This window comes from Acyrthosiphon pisum, chromosome A2 (genome assembly GCF_005508785.2).
Source record: "Acyrthosiphon pisum isolate AL4f chromosome A2, pea_aphid_22Mar2018_4r6ur, whole genome shotgun sequence".
In the NCBI taxonomy this organism is placed as follows: domain Eukaryota; kingdom Metazoa; phylum Arthropoda; class Insecta; order Hemiptera; family Aphididae; genus Acyrthosiphon; species Acyrthosiphon pisum.
Genome location: NC_042495.1, coordinates 47,031,640 through 47,051,367, shown reverse-complemented (window position 1 = coordinate 47,051,367; position 19,728 = coordinate 47,031,640). Strand labels below are relative to the sequence as shown.

The window sequence follows — 19,728 nt, the reverse complement described above, 5'->3', positions numbered from 1 at the left end:
AACACAAAAGTTGAATAACGTTTAAAATTTGTATAACGTTTTGATTGTAAATAACCGTAAAACAATATTTTTTTTTCAAATGCAAGCCCTGGTTCATAGCTAATGTTCTGAATGGTATATAAGACTACAATAAATTATTTTAGTCTTATTTATTTCTGAACTTTTTGAAATAACTTTTTATTTTATGTAAAATAGTTATAACTAATGACACTTATTAAAACCGAGCTACTCTTTTTATCAAATATAAGGAACTTATTTTAACATTAATATGTTTTTTGGATGGATACACGTTTTTTATTTCTGACTGATTTATCGTAGGGTTTTGTTGTCCTGGCTTCTTATAAACAGAAACATATTTATGATTTACAGATTTTCTTTCTGTATGAAAAATATCGAGTAGCGTACTTTTACGTTATTTTATTCAGTTGATTTCTTTTCACTTCAATAGTTGATGTGAAATATAATTTTTGTAAAAAAACAAATTTTTATTCGTATATATCAGGCATTCATAATTTTAAAGTGAGAACTATATAATTACAACTTATACATTAGTATAAATATACGTATGAATTATAAGTGATAATGGTAATTTTTTTTTTTAATAAGTAATTATACAATCGTAATTTATCAGTTGACGCAATAAATGAATAAGCATAATGTTTGAATAAAAAAAAAAACCATGAGTATATTTCAAAATAATAAAATGTTAATAAAAGATAGTAGTGTTAAAAAAAATGGTATATAAATCAAAATTATAAATTATAAATATTCTTAAGAGAAAATAATATATATAAATGTATAATTTATGTTTTACCAAATAACTATTTATTAATTTTTATTATTAATTACTAAATAATAGTTTTGTATTTGACTTCGCAAGATTAAATTTTATTTATATAACTTTATTATGTTAATTATTTAGGTATTCACCATGGAAGCAAAGAACATGACGCATTTATCGTTTTTTAATATTTTAAATTAAATTCTAGGTTGAACTTAAAGATATGGTGGAGGATTTACCAAATGGTCTAAACTCAAAAATGTCCGATGGCGGATCTAACTTTAGTGTCGGCCAAAGACAATTGGTGTGTTTGGCTAGAGCAATTTTGCAAAACAATAGAATTCTGGTATTAGATGAAGTCACTGCAAATGTTGATCATCGGTATTGGATAATAAACATTATGTTATCATAAAAACAATATTCCTTTAATCTTTTTCCGATATTATTGTTATTGTTTTACAGGACAGATGCATTAATTCAAAACACAATTAGAAATAAATTTCGAATGTGCACAGTTTTAACGATTGCTCATCGTTTGAATACTGTAATGGACTCTGACAAGATCCTTGTAATGGACGGCGGAACAGTGGCGGAATTCGATCATCCATTTAGATTATTGAAAAACCCCAACGGAATTTTCTATAAAATGGTGAAACAAACTGATCACACCACTGCGCGTTTGTTACATAATACGGCTGCGGAGGTATACGTCTTCATAATAATTTTAGTCTATATACCTAGTTTATACTATCCACTCCTTTCTTTATTATCGTAATGACCTATATAATCAAAATTTTATGTTTTTAAGAATTACAAGAATATCGATATACGAAGAAGAACCCTTAAAGAAGTTTGGTGAAAAGTAAATAGTATTATATAACTTAACTAGGGCATTGATTTATATGTATTTTATTTTCACTAAGACTTGATGAATTAATATTTAGGCAAGTGATAAATTCGTTTCACGTGATTTTCAATTGAAGCTATATTTGATTTTACATAGTCTTACATATTTCGTGATAAATACATGTTTTTACATATTTCTCACATGGGTACTCACTACTCATAGGACACAGACTCTTTTGACAATTATTTAAACTAATATTCTATTACTTTTTTTTTTTTTTTTAAATTAATCTTTAACTTTGGTAGCAAAGGGCATTAGGCTTATTTTATACATTACATTTTACTTATTTATTATAACAAATCGATTAAATTTTCTAAAAATTCAATAACCACGCAACGTGCAGTACCTAGTGTATGTTTTGTGCTTTAGTCTAATTTGTTCGTATACGTGTTGAGTAGAAATTAAATTTATTTATTTCTTATAATTTCTCAAATCGTACCAAAAGTGCGATCATCTAAGTCTGGAAAATCTGCAAAATATGTTTCCATTCGTGATTTCCTAATCAAGATCTATGTATTTGTTTTTAAATATTTATTTCAATAATCATATTTTTTAAGATAATATTGTAAATTAGATCATAATAGCGCCATGACATATTTTGAGTTTTTAACATATTCTTATGTACATTTTTTGACTTTTGGTCGTATAAATACTAATTTTTGTAATACAAACACATATAAATCTGTGCTCTAATTATAACCAAGTCCGGATTAAGGGAGGGTCCATGGGGGGGCATGGCCCCCGGGCCTCGATAGTTAGAATTTATTTAGGAGCCTCAGATTCTTCCATTATTTTTTTCATTATAGACTATAACACTGCATAAGTCACCTAAAAAAAAATGTATGATTATTTAGTGAGGAAAAAAGCTTGTAAATTATAATTTATAAATAAAGTTATTATTTATTATTTATTGCTATGTACCAAATACCTATATATATTTATGTTAACGGACCTAATATTAAATAATATAATATACATTATTTTTTTTTTTCATTAAAAACATTTACTTTGGCCCCTGGGCCTCAAAATGTCTTAACCTGGGCTTGATTATAACTTATATGTAACAAAATTGATTATTTTGAGTGTAACGCTACTTTATAGATATCTTTATTTATACCTATAGTCTATACATTATACATTATAAATTATGTTTGATGCAACGTATAAGTAATAATTTTACCAAGTAATTTTTATGTAAATGTTTAATAATATGCTTATTGGATAGTCTGGAATATTTATTAATATTTTATAGTACCTATATATCTATTATCTGTGTTAGGTATATATTATATAACGATATTATGTTTGCTCACCGTCTTAGGTTATTGTTTAATATAAATTATAAGTATACATTTGTTAACAGACTATGATTGCGTATCGCGTATGTACTATAAGGCTCCTCATATATTGTTACAATAGCATTTGAAAAATATTTAAAATACATAGGCACAATTTTTTTTAAGCATTTAAAGTTCGAATTTTGACAAAATTTATCAAATTTAAAATTAAAAAATGATTTTGTAGTTAAAATTGTATAAAATGTTCACCTTTTATAGCTAAGGATTGAAAATTTTAAACAAGGTTCCTCGTAAATAGGTTATATATAAATTGCTTTATTCACAATAATATCATCAAATATAATTACTAATTAGTAATAATATTACTAAGTATATTTGATATTATTTATGATATTATCATAGGCTGACTGACCGTTTTTGCTCAAAATCGTTTTTTTTATACAATGATATTATATCATTGAATTCAAATTTAACACCATCCATTGCAGTGACCCACTTGTAAGTTGTAACCTACTGTACAGCAGAGCAACACCCAATTTCCCACCTTTTTACTTTTACTACTTATATGCTAATTTATAAAAAAATAATTTACCTCAAAATATTCTGCAATTGGCATAATAGTCTGGTACTAGTTCTAATAAAGCATCAAACGTTTCTAGTACTTTTTCTGGTGGAATAAATATTAAAGTACCAGTCACCTGAGTTTCGAGTTTTATGTTACGATTTTCTGGATTATTATACTGAATTTGTAATACTTCTGTCTAGATAGGTACGAGTGTACGACGATAAAGACATGATATGAAATAAACAAGCGTGTATTTCAACTCCAATTATTTTCTTCGTCGCATTTATTATTGATTGTTCAAAATCCGTCATTACAAATTGTGGTTTTACAGTATTTATTCCAAGCTTTTGTGCCTCTGAAAGTATAACTTCATAAACTTTGGAATACGCTGCTAAGCTGCTTCTTCTTTTGACTCCAGTAATGCGTACACCAATGGAAGTCCAATAACTTGATCAGTTCTGTTATTTGTATGTGTGGTAGGTAAAAATATTGTTGGAACAACTTTAAATGTTCCGTCAACAAACCAGGTAGAACTTCATTAAAAGTCTCAAATTTACTTTTGTTTCAAAAATTATTATTATTCCACATGTTAACTGATAATCGAAAACTTCAAATAAATAGTATAGTAAAAATTTTTCTCCTGCAGTCATAGTTTGTTAAAAGTTAATAAGTAATTCATGCGATTCGTTCATAGTTCAAGGGTTCGACTGCATATTTTTAACACGTTGTCGTGGTATTGCCTTGTCAAAATGCAAATTATTTTGGAAAACATTAAATTTGGAAAAATATATTATATTGGAAAAATTTGTACATCATAAATATTTAAATTAGAGAAATTAGATTAGGAAATTATAATTGGGAAAAATTGACTGGAAAAACTTTACTTGTAGGTAGGTTTTTTAAAATAATATTAGCACAATAGATGCAGTAAATTTATGTAAAAAATAATAATTTGGAATTCGGTCAATAATATTAATTTCGATATCAATTAATGTGATGGAAATTTCTTTGTTCTCGCATACAGTATTTTCTTCTGATAAACGATTATGTTCTGTTTCCTTCAATGTATAAGCCAAATGCGTAATAATATTTAACTAGACTCATGCATAACACCGACTGACGAATAGAATTATAATTATTATGATTATCTAGGTATTATTAATTTTAATCATCTAAAAAAAAATAAAAACAAGTGACTGTAATTATGACTGAGTATTTAATATTATAATTGTATTATTATTTATTTTTATTTTGTATGACCATAGAGAATGCAAGTACAGTATTAGTTATTAATTATTACTAATATTATAAAACTGAAGAGTTTGTTCGGTTGAATGCGCTAATCTCGGAACTACTGGTTCGAATTGAAAAATTATTTTTTGTGTTGGATAGTCCGTTCATTGAAAACGGCTATAGGCTATATTATAACATCACCTTACGACCAATAAGGAGCCCAGGGAGGTGCTCAAAAAAGGATTTTGAAATTTACGATGGAAATATTTGTTTATAAAATTATTGCTAGTAGAAATAGTAGGTATTTATTTACTATTGGTTAATCGGGCAGATGAGGTACAAACCTATTTGTCTACCAAGTTGGTTGAGTTGCACTCTTATAGCAACTCATCGCCGTTGTCCGCGATCCAACGTAATCGGATTGCCTACCAGCATAAGCATAATAATAATATATTATAACCACATTCATTTGGTGCTATATTTCTGTACTTCAAAATTAACAAAATCGTGTTATTTAGCAGTATTTAGGTACCTACCTACACTAGCTGTGATTATAAATCTGTGGTATATTAACACATCTCAATACTAATTACCGCAGTGAGTTACACCAAAAACTCAAAAGGTGTTGGACAATGAACAATCACAATTTTTTTAAGAGGTGTCATTTTTTACGGGCCACGAAGTGCGCGGGTTCAGCTAGTAGTATAATATAAATATAAATATACATATAAATATATACATAAATTGTATACGATAATTACGTGTCTATACTGTTTTTGTTTTTGACTATGCACAACCTAGTATATTTTTCGCGCATGCGCAAAAGTATGAAACAACATGACGTGCAGCGCAGTCTACCTTCACCACGGTATCTACTACCGTGCTCCGTTTATGAAATCTATCATGGCTTAAATCCAACGTTATCACTTATCACTAATCAGTAATCACAATATCCATTATAATCATTTTTCTATGCGTCCAATTCTGAGTTCAGACTTCAGAGTTCAGGCAGCTTCGCAATAATAAATAATAATTGCATAAATCATTAATTATATTATACCAATTTAATATACACCCTACCTATTGTATGGCCACCACCATCGTCTCCGACCATCGATGTACGATAATTTAATAGAATATTCTTAAAGCTGTGTATATAGACCATATTCCATCACATCGGCGCCTCGTCAATTTGATAGAAACCTACTAAAATCTGCAAAACGTAGCTACAAACCTAGTAAGAAAACACCTCCAACGACTTCACGAGTAAGTTATATTTCAGGTAAATGATTTTACTACAATAATAGTTGATAACAAATCGTTTCGTTCTATTATAATATTGTGCCCATTGCCTAATTATCTCGGATTAATCTACTATTTAACCAGTCGCCAGGACTGGAAAGTGGAAATAATATGTAGGTATAGTTATTAGTTATATAGCATGTTACTATTCAACATTTCGATGGCTTTAAAGGCATTCTTTATGAATGATGTATCAAACTATCAACCATGGTCCATGAACAAAATTCGTTTTCGCATCAGCTTTCCAACTTGCGGTTGTGATTTATGAAAATTCAAAAATCCCGCCCGGAATTAGATAACTACATTTATTTATATTATACTCTTCTAAGTATATATATTATATCCTCTAATATACTTATGTATTATGTATTTGTCTGTGGCATAAGTAATAATGCTGTGACCCAGTGACCGCGGTGAGCTAAAAGTTTCAAACCTACGCCGAACTGCTGAAGTGCAATCATATAAGTAAATGATTTCTATTTAAATTTTTCTGGTGATGCCTACAGATGTGTATAATAACTAGATACCCGACTTCTTCTTATCAATGACGCTGGCAGCCATTTACAACTAGGGCGAAATAGTATTATCAGTATATATGTATATATAAGTAAATATGTATATGAATAAATGTAAACATTTCCAAAGTTGCAAATGGCGTCGGGCATCATAATTTAATAATGTTGTTGTATATGGAGTCGGGTATCTAGTTATTATACATATCTGTGGTGATGCCCTGATCATAATAGTTTATTCAGTTTCTTGATGAGAACCATTATATTGTTAATTAGTCGATGAACTAGTGTCTAGTGTACTGTGTAGGTACATAATTTATACATTTGCTACCTATTTTTCTTTTAATTTTATAATTAAATATCAATATTATATTATATTTTTATTTTTATTATTTATATTTTATAATAATATTATTATGCAGCCATGCCATGACGCCGTACTATACTACAGGTTATCTGAACTATCTGAACCATAGACATAATATAATTTATAGAATTCTATTATATGTCTATGATCTGAACAATCGTTTATCACTATGTACTATATTGTACCATACTATGGGTAGTTTTTACTTTTTTACACTATTGTTTGTGGGAGGGGCTGAGGAGAGTATTATTTTTTTTTATAAACGGTAACACTGCGTTATTCCTTGCGTCTATCACATGAATAATAATTCATATTTCATGGTCTATCAAAAATCTTAATATTATTATATCACATAATATTAATAATATATTATTATCAAAAATAATAAATGTCAAGCTATTAATTATTTACTCAAGAAATATTATCCTCAAGTAATTAATGATACCAAACTTCGATTTGCACTTTTGTAGCGATCGTAGCCCTTAGGTACGTCGTGTGTTCAATTCGCATACTGCATTTCTGCCAGGTAGTAGGTAGGTACGCCATACGATTAGTTGATGTCGGTTAAATATTTTATTTTTTCCGTTATTAATTAGGTAAATATTGCATAATTAATTCTTGACGATTTCTGTTAAGGTGAAAATGGAAAACGTACAGCAAAGTTCGAATGGATCTAGTTTCAATGATTACAACGATGTTAATTTGACCATACGGATTCTATTTCATGGCAGAGTATGTTGTATATTTTTTATTTGTAAATTATGTTATTTAAGAGCACGCTTACACTTGCATTTGTTGTCTGTATGACTATTTTCAATATTTATGTTTTTAAGTTAGGTAATCCATTATTAAACTTAAAGACAATAACATTTTCTATACTCTCGTCTCATTTTCTCAATATTCAGAAGATGGTAGAATATTTTATAATACCATAAAAGTATGATTTTGGATATGACCAACGAGAGAGCACAGCCTATTGTTATTATCGTAGGTTTGATACTATTGGTAAATGTTTAATGTGCTTATTAAAGCTACATAACCTATTACCTATTGAACAAAACTTTCAGAACCTAAATGTTATATGTGTAGAGACTACTTGTGCATGTGTATTATATAGTGTGATCTTAAGAATAATCTTGGATTAATAAATGATTATGATTTATAATTTCAAGATTTTTATTCATTTTTTATTTTATAATATTACCAGTATGTCAAACATAAATGAAAAACAACATTGATTTACTTATAAAATATATAATTTTTTTTTTAATAACTGTACTTGCCTAAAACATTGAAACAAAAAACAATTCTTAATGATGTTTCTGATTTATAAGTAAGCAATAATTATAAGATAAATGTAGTATCTTTTCAAAATGTAGTTTGCAAATTGTAAACTAAATGTGTGCACTTTGTTTTATATTATATGCACGTGGTATATTATTGATTTTTATGATAAAATACATTTCTTTTTTTAACTTTAGGAAGTAGGAAATGTGATTGGTAAAGGAGGTGAAACTGTAAAAAATATAAGAGACCAGGTAAATAGTTAAACAATTGTTCAATTTATTTATATTTTAAAATAATTTAATATTTTTTTAGTCTGGTGCTAGAGTTTTAATCTCTGATGGTTCAACTCCAGAACGTATCGTGACCATTACTGGAACTACAAATGCAATTTGTAAAGCTACTGAACTTATTGGACTAAAAGTCGAAGAAGTAAGAACTTTTATGAAAATATAAATTTAAAAATTACATTTTTAATTTTTTTTTTTAGTTTTTTGAGAGACAAAATGGCGATTGGAATGGCCCAAAAGCACCTTTGACTTTTAAGCTAATTGTACCAGCATCTCAATGTGGTTTCATAATTGGTAAAGGAGGATGTAAAATAAAAGAAATTAGAGAATCTAGTGGAGCTGCCATACAAGTAGCATCAGACATGTTACCCAATTCAACTGAACGTCTAGTTTCAATCACTGGTACTACGGGAACAATATCTCAATGTGTTTATCAAGTGTGCAATGTACTATTAGATGTAAGAAAAATAGAATATTTATTTCAAGCATTAAGTAAATTATATTTGAAGTATAGTATTCTGGTGGACACACGAGATAAAATGATCTATAAATATTAATAATGTTAAGGTATTAAAGTTTATTAGACAATGATTGAAATGTTTTTGATTTTTGAATCAGTGTTATTTCTATTAGGTAGACGAGTAAGATAACTTTCCAAGGCTCAAAGAAATTTAACTATAAATAAGTCATAAATTAATAATTTCCCTGTCCAAACTGAAATAAAGTACTTAGGCATAACACTTGATAAAAGACTAACCTGGGGCCCACATTTAAAAGAAAAAAGAAAATCAGCGAACAATAGACTTCACCTCCTCCGTCCACTGCTTAACTCCAAAACAAACTTATTATATATAAGTCAATCATAAGACAAGTTTGGTCTTATGGAATAGCAATCTGGGGTCCAGCAAAGCCCTCGAACATCAGGCCAATTCAGGCTTTTCAATCAATTGCGCTAAGGTTAGTAGCTAAAGCCCCCTGGTACGTTTCAAACTCTACCTTACACAACGACTTAAAAATAGCAACTACCACTGAACTCGCCAAAACAATGTACAAAAATTTTCACCAAAATTTAAGCACACATAGCAATACTCTAATATCACACATGTCCTCCCTCACCCTCCAAAAAACCCGCCCCGCAGACTAAAGCGTAAATGGTGTAGAGACCTTTTAAATTAATAAAGGAGGTGTTACCTTTGGGTTTCTTCCTCATCACGTTATTCATGCTACTTTATTCTATTTTTTTTTTTATCAAATTTGCTTATTGTAATTATTATGTAATACCGATTGTAAATTGTCTTTCTTAATAAAAATTAATAATTTGACATAATAAAATTAAGTTCTGTTGGTGTTTAGGCAATTAGCCATATTTTTTTTTTTACAAAATAGTATTAATAAAAATATGAAGACATAATTATATTCTGGCAATTCATTAGTCACAATTACTAGAAAATCTCCTTAAGGGGCCTCGCTACGGCTATTATTTAAGGGACATCATTTAGGACATTTCTAATCTCGCCTTAGCCTCACGGGATCTATGTGTTAGTTGCAAATGATTATTATTAGTGTGAGTGAAATTCAAAGGGGTACCAATATTTTACGCACATGCGCATGTCAATAACTCAATAACATTATAAACTTCACTGTACAAATTTTACGAAAACTTACTTATTGTTTTGAAAAAATTTAATTAAATTAACGTAATCTGGTTTTGATTTTGAAAAAATAAATTCAACAGTAAAATTTCTGTTTATTGTGCGATACACTCCATTTATATTTTTAATTTTCAATCACCATAATATAAGATTTAATTTTTGCTAAGTGTTCCTTACAATCTATAACCAATTTTCTGTTGAGTTCAAATTTTTCCAAAATCAAAATCAGATAATGCAAACTTACAACTTACAGTCCTGAGGTAATATTAAATATCTAATATAATTTATATATTTTCAGTCGCCACCACGTAGTGCAACAATCCCTTATGATCCTCGTAGTAAAACTTCAGGATTTGCTAGTAGTGCAGTTGGTAATGATGTAAGTTTCTTATTACTAATTAAGATTTATAAATAATGTTCATTTTGTAAATATTTTAACATTATTTTAGTTTGGAAGACAACGCACTAATCCTTTGGCCAGTCTTGCAGCTCTTGGGTTAGGAACTGCATCAACTGGAGGTATCAATCCAGCTGGTATGTATTAATATGTTTTTAAAATTTAAACAGTAGTGACAAAACTTGGTTTTATAATGATTATATATAGTATAATATATATTATATAGTATTTCAAGCAATTCCCATTTTCCCTTAATTGTTATGTTGCTTTTCCCTGCGCTTTTGAAAACTATTGAGAATTTTTTTAAATTTTACCTCCCGAATGTACCAACTAGATTCACTTTCCCATCAAACAAGATACTGTTCAAGAAAATTGAAGAAGTTTTACTGCCCCAAACCGTGATGACAGACACAAAAAAAACACATCATTGTAAAATCAATACATTCATCGCTCTGCTCAGAATCTAAAAAACTTTACGACAATATCTATGACTACCTTTTACTACTCTTTTATCCTCTTTTTGTCATTAGAAACAAACAATTTATGGATATGAATGATTATGTTAATTAATTTTCAGTTAATACAATTTACATAATTCAAATAGCTTATAGATGCATACTTGAAAATCATTTTTGTGTGTGTTTGAACTAATAAATAATAATACATTCTGAGTTTTTAAATTAAACTATAAATAGTAAAGTAGATGGATGTTTTTTAAATGCAATTAACCAGTTAACCTTTTGTATGATTTTTGTATTAAATTAAATTAGATAAAAAATTATGTGTTTAGCCTTGGCTGCATTGGCTGGAAGTCAGTTGAGAACAGGTAATCGTCAAAACCGAAATGGTAGTGGGGAACATAAAAATCAAAATTCTAATTCAAACACTGAGACAATATCTATGACTGTACCTAATGATTTAATTGGATGTGTCATTGGCAGAAGAGGAAGTAAAATCGCAGAAATACGGTAAGTTGTACCAAACATAGTATCCTACTCAATGTAAAAATTAATTTTTTTTTTTTATTACTCACTGATAGGTTTATGATGACTTTTTAAAGATGTTTTAGATACATTTTTTTTTCTTAAATTGATTAATTTTGTATTGTATATTTTGTTAATATACATAAAATATAACATTAATCAGTCTGGTGGTTATAATACATTTTTACTGTGATTATAATTTTCAACACTTTCATAAGTTAATATTTCTATTATGAAATTATTTGTCCTGTGAATTTTCATTTCAAGTTCGTACTCAGTATTCATTAAAGCTTAAAACTATAATTTTTCTTAATTTAAAAGACAATCAATTTAATAATTATTATTTATACTAACAACTAGAATAAATAGTTTTAATGAATAAGATACTGATACTCTTCATCTAGAGTCTAAATCACATGTATTGATCATATTAATGGTACCTAACATTTGAAATTAATTGATTGATTTTTTTTAAAAAAAATAATAAATATTAAATATTAAATATATTATGTGTATGTATTTTATATAGACAAATAAGTGGTGCTTTAGTGCATATAGCTAAAGGCGAAGGAACTCATGAAAATGGTGAAAATGAAGATCGACATATAACAATTACAGGAAACAAAGATTCTATTTCAGTTGCCAAGTACTTAATTGAAATGAGGTACAACTTCATTACTAAGTTTAAGACAATATTCATGGGATCATAGTTGAGAATCCTAGTGTTATCATTAAATCCCTCGTATTGTATTATATGTCCTTTTTTATCACTAATCCCAATTTCTTCTCTAGCGTGGAACTGCAGAAAGCCAATCTTGAGGGGCAAACTCATCCTCTAGTCCTGACGATGGGTCCAGCTCAACCTTGCCCACTCCTCCAACAGTGGCCGCATCTCCTTTGTCGTCCGCCATCCCATTGGCTCAACTATTTGCCAAGCCGGGTGCCATTAATGCCCTATCCAGCTTATCTGCTCTTGGCGGCCTAACCGACCTCTTGGGAGCCTTATCTGGCGCCAATCAATCCCCTCCGATACAGACCACGGGTGTCCATCGCCCGAAAAATTATTTCCAGAGAAACCGCAGTCCTTCAGGCGAAAAAACCAAAGCGGACAGGACCAAGTTTGCTCCTTACTGAATGCTAATTGATCCCAAATCCGCCAATATTCATATTAATGTTTGGTCCTACCCATCTTCAATTCTTTATTTTTAAGTAGTTTTTCATTATTTTATAATTTATTTAGCTATCATTAAGAAAACTTCTAATTTTTGAAAGTCTGAAGAAAATTCTAAAAAACATTCTTTTGTTTTTAAAAAATTTAACATGGTTGATTTACTTATGGTTAAACTTCAAACATTATGGTTACAAATCTCTTTCATGGGTGGAATTATTGCATTTTAAGGTTTTAGTCTATCATTTTTATTTAATATATTTTATTGTGTCCAATTTATAATATTTCACTTTTTAGTTTAAATTGTTTCCAATCACTACTTATAGCCTATATCTTAAGTTCTTACATTATATTTTTGTAGATCTTATTGATAATGTGTCTTGTATTCCTTATTTTATTTATTTATTTATTAATTTTTAAAAAATTAGTATGAAATCCAATAAATAAAATCTGCTCTGCTTACATTTGTTTATATTATATTTTTGTAATTACATAATGTACTTACGGGTTTTCAAATATTAATAAGATAATAACTCGTTTTCTACTTTATGTAGTTATGGAATAACATATTTATGTTTCAGCTTGTCTTTCTATCATTTATAAAAAAAAAAGTTGCTTCATCGGTATTAATATTTTTTGAAGTATTAACTTCATTATTTGTAAAATATTCTTATAACTTAGTTAAGCAGAATACATATAATATATTTATATATATAAAAATGAATATATGTGTGTGTCAGTGTGTATGTCCACATTACCATGGCAACCAGTTATATATCATTTTGAGATTTTTGTCTGTGTGTGTCTCCATATTACCATGACAACCAATTATATATTATTTTGAGATTTCCGTCGGTGGCATGTCCATATTACTATGGCAACCAAATATATATTATATTTAAATTTCTGATGGAATGTTTTGTATATAAATGGTTGCCATGGTGATATGTAAAACATTATTCATATAGAGTTGGACATTTTAATGAACAACAAAATGCACGGGATCAGATATTTTTTGTATATATAGATAGATTAGACCTCTGGGCAGAAGATGGGCTAATTTGAAATGGGAGAGGACCAACCCCCAGGAGGTGCTCAAACAGGGATTTTGATATTTCCGATGGAAATTTTTGTTTATAAATGGTTGTTGTGGGTTTCAAAGCTATAATAATAATAATTATTGGTTTAAAATTGTTATGGTAACCTTTATTATAAATTATATTATTATATTATAAAAAAAACATATTATTCATATAGCGTTGGTATTTTTAATGGGCAACGAAGTGCGCGGGATTAGCTATAAACATATATTTTTATTTTTTATTTCTAAAGTGTCATCACAAGCATTTTGAAATTTATCTTTGACGCAATCAAAAATTTGGCCCCTAATTTATTTATTAAAATAATTAAGTTAATTTAATACTAAAAGGTTTGAATATTTTCTAGGAAGTACTCCTTCAGTATGCTATCTAGTATTTTATATTGTATATTCTATGTACAATCATCAATTCTAACCCCTAAGTATGCATATGCTACATTTTACTTTACAATATTTTTTGTGATACGTATAATACGAAAGTAAATGTATAATAGTTGACTAATTTATTTTATTTAACAATATAAATATATCGTATTATTTGTCATTGCCTAAATTACGGGAAAAAAGATTTTAAGTCTTTTTAAATAATAATGTCCATTTAATATTTTTAATTTTCTTAATTTTGTTTCATTCTTTGTCATATTTCTCCATCCCCCCACACACACAATATTATACTATTCTTATAATGTTGAAAAACCTTAAGTAATATACTAGATAGTAAAAATAAAAATATGGTAGATAGCATATTGAATGAGTACTATGATGATGGTAAAAAACCACAAAGCAATGTTTTTTACTGTTAACATTAATAGGACGTCGTACCCGCATATGTTGTCTCCGTCTTACAAACGTACGACATAGCAAATTTTCGTTCGCTAGTTTCAATAGGGTGCTGTCATTTTTGATTTTAGAGTGAATTGACCTATTATCAAACTTTTAGCTAACAACATTATCTGTGCCCTCTCGTTGGTTTTTTACGATTTTTTAATTTTTAAGTGAGTTATCAGTATGTAAAATATTAATGTTTGAAAATGCTCATAATTCACTTAAAAATTAAAATATCATAAAAAACCAACGAGAAGGCATAGATGATGTTGTTACCTAAAAGTTTGATAGTAGGTCAATTCACTCTAAAATCAAAAATGACAGCACCCTATTGAAACTAGCGAACGAAAATTTGCTATAATGTACGTATGTAAGACGGAGACAACACATGCGGGTGCGACGTCCTCTTAATACTCTTTTCGTCTATGTGTTAACATAATTAGTGGTGTTTCTATGCACGTTTTGGTCCGAAGTGATCTTTTCAAAAATGTCTTCAAAATATTTAAGAAAATAACAAACAAACTAATAGTGTAGTTAATTATGTCGCGATGTTAGTTTTTACACATTATATTACATTAATTGTATTGTGATATTGTATTATTACTTATTACACATGTGTACCATGTGTGCACACTCGTACACATATTATAATTACAATTGCACTATAATAATTATATTGTTATAACAAATAAGCAATAATGCATAGTAAAGATATTATCTTGATAAACTTACCGTTAAGTTTACATCCCAACTAAAATTAATTTTCGAGTTATTTTTCCACAGGATAGATAATTCTGGTTAAAAAATTTTGTCAGAGACACCTCTATAGTTTTTAGAATATCGAAAATGATAAATTACACTTTCCATTCTTGCTTCTTGTATCTTGTGTTTAACTTTAAATGGCCTTAAACTAATATTTAATTAATTTTTTGTTTTAATTTAAAATTATATAACAATTATAATAAAACTTAAAAATTGATTTTACACTTATAAAGAAAGTAAATTAAACATTCATAAAAGGTTCTTAGAATAAAGGGTACAAAATAAAATAACATAAATATTAAATAATATATAAAACATACAAATTGTGTATAAGAAATAAAATTTTATTCAATTATTTTGTGGTAAAAATTATTATATTTGTATTTAACATATTATTTTACAATTTAAATCTGAAGATAGCTTTTTAATTTTAATCGAAACTGGTAGTTACCAATAAACACAATTACCACTTTCAACAATCTGTGTTTTATTTATTTGATGTATTATTTATTTTATTGCATTACAATAAACTTAAATATTGTATTACAACTAAAAACACTAAAATTAAATTGAAAATCTATACTTTTTGACTAGTCTGCTTTGTGTTAAAATTTAAAACTAATCACCTAGTATTCATAATAATTGTAAAAGTATGATAAAATAATTAATATATTTTATTTCATTTTTTATTGTACTATAATCCTAGTAATACATTTACATTCATAATAAAATTAAATTTAAATAATAATAATATGTTTGTATGTTTTTTTTAGTTGTATTATTAAGTTTATTGTTTACTTTTAAACTAAATTATCTAAATCAACTTTTTCCTTAATCCCACTTTATGGTCTGTTTCTATGTATAATTTGACACTTCGGTAATACTGTCTACCTATGAAGTGTTAGCTATTTATAATTTTCTACTACATATTTTGTGCTATCTAATGTATAAGCAACTACTTTTACGATTACTATCATAATCCTTATTGATGATTATTTAATAATATGATCTATAGCTACAAGTAAGCTATTTCTTTCCTGAAAAATCCATCAAGATAACACATTAAATGGGTAATTTATATTTAAATTGTATGCTTAAATTATTGTTTCTAATTTTATTATGCGAGTCTGTCATTGTTTTCCTTTTTTATTTTACTGATAATGCAATCCAATATTTACAATCATATATTATTAAGCTGTTTTAGATTTAGATTTACTAATCACATTTGTTTTATCTTTATTTATTTTTAGAAATATTGGTCAAACTGTTGATGTGTTTTAAGGGTGAGTATTTATAATGATCATAATAAATATTTTAAAACAAATAAAAGGATGTCATTGCAATATACTCTCTCTGACCCATGCACAATATACCAAATTTGCATCCAGCAGAGCAGACATTGTGTAATTTTAGTATAGAGTGATTTGACATACTATCAAAGTAAAGAACATTATTTGTGTTTGTATCTGGTTTTTTTTACGATATTTAGATTTTAAAGTGAGATTTGAACAATTTTTAACTAATATTTTACAGCATGCATAAAAATTGAAATATCAAAAAAATTTCAAACGTACAAAAATAGATAATTTTCTAAACTTTATGTTTGGAAATTTGTCAAATCACTCCAATCAGCGTATTCAACTATTTTTCCTCTGTTGGATTCCTTAGGGGTTGAAAAATGATTGCAGACTGACTCCTTAACAAAAAAAAAACAAATAATTTAATTTTTATATATTTACAGATAATTTTGAGGATTCCTAAGGCTCTGCTAACCACATTTTGGGAAATGCTGATATATACCAAAGCTAACAACTCAATCTTGGTTCTACCGTTCTATAGGATGGAAATTTGCTATATTGTGTATGGATCAGAAAGAGAAAACAAATAATGTGCTGAAATCAATATACATTCAGACAATGTAATGTTATATATAATGAATATAGACATTTTATTAATATTTACTTAAGTGATATAATAAGTATATTGTAAAAGTCTAAATAATAAGAAAAGTTGGTTGATTACATTATTTATTGATGACAAATTGTTGTAAATTGTAATCAAAAAAAGTAAAAAGTTAGTTACTTACTTCTTGAGTATTTGTTAATTTCATTATCTTCTATACTTTTTGAAAAAAATCAATGCATACCAATAATATAAATATATATGCCTTTCTATGGAGTGTAGCAAAATTCGGTCCCTCAATAATAATGATAAGCAGTTTTTAATAAGATAGCGGGAACCAAATTATGCCCCTCTCTATATATAACTTGCATAAAAAAAGCAATGGGCTTGTGCTAGTTTTTAATAATGTGTTAAGTCAAGAGAACATTTTATTTTGTGACTAGAGGTATTAAATAATATTAATGGATTTATCAAAGGTGTGGTTGAAAAATTTACCAGTGAATTAACAAGTATCAATAAATTGTTCATAAAGCAGAGTATAGTAAATGTGGAGTTGTTATACACTAAAATAGTGTTATTAAACCGGTATTACCAAGGCTGGGCATCAATGAGTTAAAAAGTTAAGTTACTTTTTTGTAAAGTAATTTTTAACTTGACTATACTCCTTTTCAGAAGAGAATATACCGGTTGGCAACCAATTTATGTCCGGCGGCGCACATTCCCCACTAATTTCCCATTTTTAGCATGATCGTGTGGTTCTCGACGCACCAATCGAATCATTTGACATGCGTGAATGATTACTAATCAGTCAATTAAATGTATACTTTTATTAGGTTAGTTGTTTTCCTAGTATGATCTACATAATTATAAAATATATTATATTGTCTTATACAAGTATACATAAATATTACATAAATAAAAATAAAAAATTGTAAATACCTATTATTAATAATTGTTATATTATTATGTTGTGGTGTTTAATGCACTTATATAAATACAACTTCAGAATTATTATATTCTCGCCCAAACCATTAATTTCAAATTGTTCAACAATAATGCTTAACTTAGTTAAGAGAATTAGTTAATCCGCCCAGCTTTGGCCCTTAGGTATTGTATTAAGCGTAGACACGTAGTATTGTAAGGTATTAAAATTGGTTAAGTTTTTACAATATAATGTCTTTACTCTTTATAACAAAATAAATTAAGTATTCAGATTGAATAATATAATGTTTTTAGTGAATCTAAGCATTTTAAAAATGTTTAAAAATGAATAATTTTAATTTTTAATGTACTGCAAGTCTGGGAGGGTTGAAGTTGAAGTGAAATAGCTATAGGCCTAATTAGGCTAAATCCTCCAAGTTTTATCAGTAGTCCCGTCCCTCCCCTCCCCAATTTTTCAATTATATTTTAGTCTAAATTATTAATTATCAGGGTTTGTGTTGCCGATACAATTTTAGGCCCTCAAGAAAAATGTCCCTAGTTGTGCCTATAGAAATAGTATTAACTATCAAATAATAACATACATTTAACAACAACTACAGATCATAATTTAGGTATTAAATCTGTTAAAAAGTCCTTAAAAATTCAAATGAATATATTTTATCAAATTATTGTGGGCATCAATGATGTTGGGCGGTGACCCTACCTTATAAGCATCCACCAAACATGTTGCGCGTCCTAAAAATAACTGATAACTCTTATTAAATTAATTATTTAATATTTGACTTGATTTCATTCAAAAAAACTTTCTTTTTTCAAATGTAAGCTAGCCCAGATTAAGGATCAATTGGGCCCCGGGACACCATACACTTAGTGGGCCCCTATTCAACTTTAACTTCGAAAAAATTGTATCATTACATATTAACGACTTTATATTATTGTATAATTTTTTACTATACAAAAAATATACAGGGTGTATCTTATGTCATTTTACGCGGGTTTTTTTTAACAATTATGATTCGATGATATTATGGAATTTCGTTAAAACAAAAAAAGACGTGTTTCTTTATTTTTAATAGGCAATTTTTTTAAAAGATTTTTAAACACGCAGATGAACCAATAATAATAAAATCGACTTTATTTTTTCAAATAGTAACCACTATATTTTTTTTATGGATTCTGGTAAAGCTTTTTTTTCTGAACATTTTGACAGTCAAATGATCAATTTTGGTTCGCAAGGTTATTAACTATGGTCCTCTAAAGTTTAGTATAATATATGCATCAATACTTTTAACTGAAATACCTAATTTACAAGAGCTAAATAATTTTTTCTTACAACTACATTTTTATATACGTAAATAGTTTAAATCGGTAATCTAAAATGCTAAAAAAAAACAAACAAACAAACAAATTGTTGGCAAATATAGTTCATTATTTATAGTATTTTTTGTGATATAAAATT

General features: G+C 27.6%; 2 protein-coding genes across 4 annotated transcripts in view; both read left to right on the top strand.

Moving 5' to 3' along the window:
- The window catches only part of LOC107884764 (probable multidrug resistance-associated protein lethal(2)03659), an 8,562-nt gene extending 6,631 nt beyond the window's left edge, over positions 1–1,931 (top strand). For all 3 annotated transcript variants that reach the window (XM_016807557.2, XM_016807558.2, XM_029490761.1), the window contains 3 exons: positions 990–1,162; positions 1,244–1,484; positions 1,590–1,931. In XM_016807557.2, coding sequence (XP_016663046.1) covers positions 990–1,162; positions 1,244–1,484; positions 1,590–1,640 — 465 coding nt within the window. In that variant the 3' untranslated portion in view covers positions 1,641–1,931. The remainder of the gene's footprint in view (positions 1–989; positions 1,163–1,243; positions 1,485–1,589) is intronic.
- Positions 1,932–6,528: 4,597 nt separating this feature from the next.
- Positions 6,529–13,203, top strand: LOC100162106 (poly(rC)-binding protein 3). The gene is given in 11 exon segments (XM_016807559.2): positions 6,529–6,551; positions 7,602–7,697; positions 8,447–8,503; positions 8,565–8,681; positions 8,740–8,997; positions 10,490–10,570; positions 10,641–10,725; positions 11,379–11,556; positions 12,101–12,235; positions 12,364–12,392; positions 12,395–13,203. Coding segments are annotated over 10 exon segments (1,341 nt in total). The 5' UTR covers positions 6,529–6,551; positions 7,602–7,607; the 3' UTR covers positions 12,706–13,203.
- Positions 13,204–19,728: the final 6,525 nt, after the last annotated feature.